This window comes from Aplysia californica, unplaced genomic scaffold (genome assembly GCF_000002075.1).
Source record: "Aplysia californica isolate F4 #8 unplaced genomic scaffold, AplCal3.0 scaffold00442, whole genome shotgun sequence".
In the NCBI taxonomy this organism is placed as follows: domain Eukaryota; kingdom Metazoa; phylum Mollusca; class Gastropoda; order Aplysiida; family Aplysiidae; genus Aplysia; species Aplysia californica.
Window position 1 is genome coordinate 376441 of NW_004797712.1, and position 7371 is coordinate 383811.

The 7371-nt window shown below is 39.0% G+C and overlaps 1 protein-coding gene across 1 annotated transcript in view; it reads left to right on the plus strand.

Moving 5' to 3' along the window:
- The window catches only part of LOC101857199 (glutathione S-transferase 1), a gene marked incomplete in the record, with an annotated part of 28014 nt that overhangs the window by 17876 nt on the left and 2767 nt on the right, over positions 1–7371 (plus strand). The window contains 2 exon segments of the mRNA XM_035971478.1: positions 5035–5235; positions 6291–6385. Of these exon segments, the coding sequence (XP_035827371.1) occupies positions 5097–5235; positions 6291–6385 (234 nt within the window).

Below are 7371 nucleotides of genomic sequence, written 5' to 3' on the forward strand. Positions count from 1 at the left end.
CCCCCACCAAAAAGACCGTACCTCCAGCGTTTTACCGTGTAAGCTGAAGGCATCACTTACATCATATACATGAACTGTGTTTTCGCTCCGTGATAGTTAAGGGGGCAATTTATGAAAAGATCCATGACTATTGTACTGCTTTTTGATATTTACCCTCCCCTCCCGTGGGTGGTTGGCGGGTGCTCTGGTGTGGTTTGCTTCTTCTTTCCTATCAAACATCTATCGTCCTTATCTCTCCTCCTCTTTTATGTTTGTTGCCCTCTTGTAATACCTCTAATCTTCGGCACTTTTATGGCCTTATTGTATTGCAAGTGCCGTAAAACACTTACTAAAACTAAAACTCCCTTACCCCCTTTACCGCACTTTGATAGGCACAATTTAGATAACCATTCAACATACGATGTCAATACATCGACTGCTTAGTATAAGAGCCCGCCATACGCTTCTTACTCTTTTCAACACGGGGTACTGCGGAATTTTACACTCGATATCAGCCTGTTTAAAGCAAACTGAAATAACTTAGATCTAGTGAGATCGTACAAGATAAAGCGATTGTGTGCGCGTGCTGACGCTATCAGCAAGAACAGGCACATTAGAATGTATAGAAAATAGGACCTACAATAAGGTATCTGACAGTTCAAAATTATGATTCGTCGTAACCCACGAACTTTTTTTTTCTCTATCTTTTAGTTGCATGTTCCCCACATGTACCGGTACTGCTATTGTATTGTCTTGATGACATGAATAAACCTAAAACCTCAATAGGACCTTTACATGGCAGATTTCACTATTGATTTTCTGGCCCGGGTTGACAGATGGGTCATAAAGACAGACACACACATTCATGAACAGACATACACACATGTTTACACAAATATATGTGTAGAAACCATAAACCAAACACACTTACACGATTTCACACTCACATTCACACACACATGCACACACTCACTCACACACACACACACACACACACACATATATATATATAAAACACATACACAATGGGGATTATGCTTATATAGATCAAGGTCTTATTAGTATACAGAATGAAGTTTATACATGTATGGAAAATGGCATAAGCCACGAAGTGACGGATTTTTTCCTTTATCTGTTTTGAACTTTCACATTGTCTGGCTTATTTATTTCTTTTATCAATACCATTTTTAATCAGAAACGGATGTACTCCCCCATTCCTGATATTTTCACAACGTTCATTCATGGAAACAATGACAGTAGCCCATATGAAAGGCACAAGGGAAAAAGCAGGGGATGCCACTTTAAAGCATTTTGAGATAAACAACAACAACAACAACAACAAAAACCCAACGTGCTTGACATCCCACGCGGGGTGGGAGGGGGAGGGGGTGTTGAAGTGGACGCTTACCATTCAATCTTTATTTGAATTCATAGTTTTGATAATAATGGTTATAATACATGGCATGTATAATATATAGCGCATTTCCATAATCTACAACAATGCCCAATGCGCTTCACAAGACATACGAAAAGTAACAGTCTATAAAGGAATAAACTTATTTGAGGCATTCATGCGCTACGGCCCCTGATTTTTCCTCAGCATTTAATACAATTCAACCACATATTGTCATTGAAAAACCTCTGAGTCTTGAGAGTTATTCATCATATCGCAGCATGGGTCCTGGAATTTTGACAGGCAGACCACAATATGTGAAGCTGAACAACACAAAATCTGACACAATCCTTTGTAACACCGGCGGTCCTCAGGGCTGGGTTTTGTCACCAGTATTGTATATAATATATATCAACGACCATAGAAGTTAATATAAAACAACATGCTTAATTAAGTTGGCAGATGACTCCGCAATTATTGGATTAATAAACCTTGATGAAAAAGAGTATTTCGAAGAAATATGTATGTTTTTTAAATAGTGAAATTCAAATGTTCTAAAAGTGAACCTCTCAAAAACAAAGAAAAAGATTTTTGATTTTAAAAGAGAAAAACCAACAATCCCACCTCTCGTAATTGAACAAGTAACAATTGGAATCATGGATTCATACAAATATTATCTTGGTCTTACAATCGTCAACAAATTTACATGGCAAAATCACGAAAACAATATCTTTAAAAAGGTAAATCAGAGACTGTACTTTTTGAGGAAACTTAGGTCTTTCAATCTGAATCCATCCATCCTTCAGATATTCTACACCAGCATAAGAGAAACTTTGATTAATTTTGGTATCACTTGCTATGGTAGCCATTTGGGAAGGCCACACATCATAAAAATAAATAAGTTGATCAAATAGGCTTCAAGAACAATTGGTAGTGACCTAAGTAACTTTGAACATCTGCAATAGACAAAGGCTCTAAACAGGCGGAAATAATGCTTTTAGTGATCATAGCCACCCACTGACAACGGAATTTCAACAATCGACCCGCAGTTAACGATACATTTCCAAAAAAGCTAGAACATACAGACGTACCAACTGCAGTGAGGTTACTGAACACACAGTGCTACAAATGAAAAAAAAAAAAAAAAAAGAGAGAGAGAGAGAGAGAGAGAGAGAGAGATAGATAGATAGATGGATAGATAGATAGATAGAGAGAGAGAGAGAGAGAGAGAGAGAGAGAGAGAGAGAGAGAGAGAGAGAGAGAGAGAGAGAGAGAGAGAGAGAGAGAGAGAGAGAGAAAGAATTTTTACGGAGCGGGTTGTCCCAGCACGTGAGACATGTATTTGCTAATGTCCTGTCTTGTTTTGCGTATGCGTGAGTGTATCTAACCGTTGTAACGTCAACTGACATTGTTAACGACCAAGACAAATTTCTCCCTTCGAGACGAATAAAAATTGTCATTGTCATTGTCAAATGAAACATGTACATCAATGTATTCATTCCATATTTTGTCGTGTTTCTGTTGCTGCTGCTTGTGCTGCTGTTTTCTGAATTATACATTTTTTTAAAGATATCTATCTATATATCTATCTATCTATCTATCTATCTATCTATCTATCTATCTATCTATATATATATATATATATATATATATATATATATATATATATATATATATATATATATATATTAAAATTCAGAACCCCTGGGCGGCTGAAACCGATTGTAATATTAATTCACATGCCAACTACCTCTCAGATATTATCTAGTCACTGTTATTACATTTATGACAAGTAAACTGTGAAATGCTTTTTTAACTCTTTTTTTTCCCCAACGTGTTCAAATGATAAAACCCCAAATCCCGCTACAAATGTAACTTGATAAAGACAGAAAAACTGGATCTCGATTTTAAGGTATAGTCGGTCGGTAGGTTTGGTATGGTTGTTGGGTTGGTTTTTTGTTGTTGTTTTTTTTTGGTTGTAGTAATAATTATTTGGTTGTAGATTGAAGTGCTTTTACTAGCCTCCGTCGATATCACTGAGGACGTCGAGCCACTACTCCGACTTTACCATTGCGGGATGCATAACTACCCACCATCAGAAAGACGGACATACCGGTACAAGATAACTTACTTTGCTTTACTTTATCCGTCCTCTTGTACCTCTAGCGTGTTGAGAGGGGAGAAAGAGCTTCCCGTCTTTAGCAAGTTTGTTGGCCTGTTTGGGTGGGATATTGTTTGTTCTCAGGGTTTCCTTCACACCCTAGATCCAGGTCTTTCTTGATCTTCCTCTTGCCTTGTATCCTGATACTTTTCAGTAGTAGTAGTAGGCTTTACTGGCAAGCTGGTTAGGTGCCATACGTGTGAGATATCAAAACCACTTGATTGTTTGCCTTCGAATGTAGTGGAGGACAGGTGTTATTCCCACCATTTCTCTGATCTTGTTGTTTCTGACCATGTCCCGTCTGGTTGTGTTGACGGCTCTCCTTAAACATCACATCTCGCAGGTGGTTATCTTACGTTCTAGACTTTTGGTCAGGGTCCATGTCTGGCACTGGTAGTGGTAGGTCAAGGTGTGGATGAAGATAGAGTTAATGAACTTGGCTTTGGTCTCAATTGGGATGTTAGGATGTTTGAGGAGTGGGGCAAGCTGGTAGCTGACGTTGTTAGCCTTTTGTACTCTCGTCTCAATTTGGCTGTTGAGACGTCCGTCTTCCGAAAAGATGCTTCCAAGATACTTGAACAAGATAACGTTCTTTCTCAAAAGTGCTCCCGGTACTTGTATGGAGAAGAGTCTAACCATCACCCTACGGACGTCTTGTTCAATGTGATGTAATAAGAAAAATTCTTATTCTTATTATAATGTTCAGTCCTGCTCGCGAAAGGAACTTTATTTTGAAATAAACCGAAAAGCTAAAACAAAGACAATCCCGAAAAAATAAAATAAAAGCAACAACAACAACAACAACAACAACAACAACAACAACAACAACGACGACGACGACGACGACGACGACGACGAAGACGACGAAGTCTAGAAGTACTGTGTTCGCCTCTCATTAAATAGGTCCTGGGTTAGAAACCTGACAGCGACGGAAAATTTTCTTCTCGAAAAAATGTTTCTCCTTTTTCTCCTTTCATGCCCTCTATCTCCTGTCGTCTCCACTTTCTGCCCCCCCCCCCCCCTCTATGCCCCCTCTTATGGGCTCCTGGCTCTTTTTGCAGCCTTTCTACTGCTGCTAATTGGCTCCTTCTTACTGCTGTCTTTCAGCCCCACCCTTAATTTTAGGGTAGGTAAGATCTAACATCTGACCTTCTCGGATAAGGGCGAACAAGTCTCGTAGGTCCCGTGTGCAAGTTGCGCACGTTAAAAATTCCTTGGTGGTCCTTGGCTGTCTAAAATCGATAATACTAGTCTTCGGCCGCCACCCGGCCTGGAGCTGTGTTCGGGAGTAGGTGCCATAGAAATAATAATAATAATAATAATAATAATAATAATAATAATAATAATAATTTTTTTATTTAAAAAATGTTTACTTTTGTTGTTGTCGTCGTCGTCGTCGTCGTTGTCATCATTATCATCATTATCATCATCATCATTGGAAGAAATCATCATTGGAAGAAGCTAACAAGTCATTCTTTCCCCCATTACCTCTTGCTTTCAGATCGCAACATTCTCCGAGTGACAAACGACTGATAACCCAAAGAGTCTACGTATAGACCAATCATGGCTTCACCCTCCATCAAATTGTGGTATTTTGACTTCAAAGGGCGAGCTGAGGGCATCAGGCTTCTGCTCTCTGCAGCTGGGAAACCATTTGAAGACATTCGATTTAAGAGAGAGGAATGGCCAACGTACAAAAAAGGTACAACAACAGCAGCAGCAACAGCATCAACAGCTACAGCAACAACAGCAGCAACAACAACACATCATCAACCAGAAAAACAACAACAACAACAATAGCAACAACAACACCACCACCACCACCACTACAAACAACGACCACAACAACATCATCACCATCATCCTCATAACAACATCAACAGTAACTACAACAAAAGCAACAACACTTCACGTTTACTTTATTCTGTGTCCTCTTATACCACGAAGTGTTGAGCCATGATGGGGGAGATGCAATTGAGGGCGTGGACCAGGCATGCTGTTATTTTGATCGCCCTGATAATTGTTTAGTTAGTTTTTAGTTTTAGTAAGAGTTTTACGGCACTTGCAACACAAAACGGTCACATAATTGCCGAGGATAAGGGGTGTTACAAGAGAGTTACGAACATAAAGAAAAGAAAGAGGAGAGATCAGGACGATAGATGTTTGATGGGAACGAAGTTAATTGTTCCTTTGGGGGGGTATCTAGATCTGATAGACTATATTGTTATTATGAGGACACAGTTGCATAACAGGCAAACAGATATTTGTGATGAAAGAGGAAAACAAAAGAGGAAAAAAATGCCGATAACACAGCACCTAGTCGGTAGATGTGCCGACTTCAAAGAGTTAAATCCTCGTCCTCCTCGTCCTCCTCGTCCTCCTCGTCCTCCTCCTCCTCCCCCGCCTCCTCCTCCTCCTCCTTCTCCTTTCTTCTTCTCCTCCTCCTCCTCCTCCTCCTCCTCCTCCTCCTCCTCCTCCTCCTCCTCCTCCTCCTCCTCCCCCTCCTTCTCCTCCTCCTCCTCCTCCTCCTCCTCCTCCTCCTCCTTCTTCTTCTTCTTCTTCTTCTTCTTCTTCTTCTTCTTCTTCTTCTTCTTCTTCTTCTTCTTCTTCTTCTTCTTCTTCTTCTTCTTCTTCTTCTTCTTCTTCTTCTTCTTCTTCTTCTTCTTCTTCTTCTTCTTCTTCTTCTTCTTCCGTATATCTATACATACATACATGTGTTTTTTATACAACAGTGTCTCCATTTTCTTCTGCTTTCAGATGCACCGTTTGGACAGTCGCCGTATGTGGAAATTGATGGAGTAAAATATGGACAGAGCTTAGCTATTTTGCAGTACTTTGCCAGGGAGTTTGGTGTGTATATATTTCGGAGGAAATATTAAGTTATTTTTCTGCGTAAAAGGAAGAATGTTTTGTTAGTATGCAATCACTAGAACTAGAACGTATAAAATGAGGAATGTCTTTATAGTCTACATCACATGGCCAAAGCCTGGTACGACATTAATTTGTCGTCACATTTTTTTTACAAAAAAGAAAAACGTGAAAAAGAAATGATAACCCTACGGTGTTGGTTACTGTCATCATCTTTTTGCGAATTCCAGTCTTGTAGGATTAAAATTTGCTGTTTCAGAGGTCGTTACACGAAGAGATAATTGAGAGTGCAAGCAAAAGGGGGGGGGGGGGGTTAGATAGATAGATAGACAGATAGATAGATAGATAGATAGATAGATAGATAGATAGATAGATAGATAGATAGATAGATAGATAGATAGATAGATAGATAGATAGATAGATAGATAGATAGATAGATAGATTAGTTTTAGTAAAATTTTTACGGCACTTGCAACACAATGAGGTCATATAAGTGCCGAAGATTAGAGGTGTTACAAGAGAGTAACAAACACAAAAAGAAGGAGGAGAGATAAAGACGATAGTTATTTGATAAGAAAGAAGAAGCAAACCACACCAGAGCACTCGCCAACCAACCGCAGATAGATAGATAGATAGATAGATAGATAGATAGATAGATAGATAGATAGATAGAAAGAAAGAAAGAAAGATAGATAGATAGACACACGTACATACACAGACACAAACCCAAACACATAAAAAACAAATAACTACACTTGCGCGGGAGTGTACCTGGGTACAATAAATGTAAGTACTTGGGTGCGAACGTGTGAAATAATTGTGCTCGTTTACGTGTGTATCATGTTTGCTTTACTGACAGCTAATAAAAGCATTTTGTTAAATAATGTGCAAGCTTGAGTATTTATTATCATCATCTTCAACACAGAAAAATAAACATTTTACACATTTTCACTAATTAGTAATTTTCATG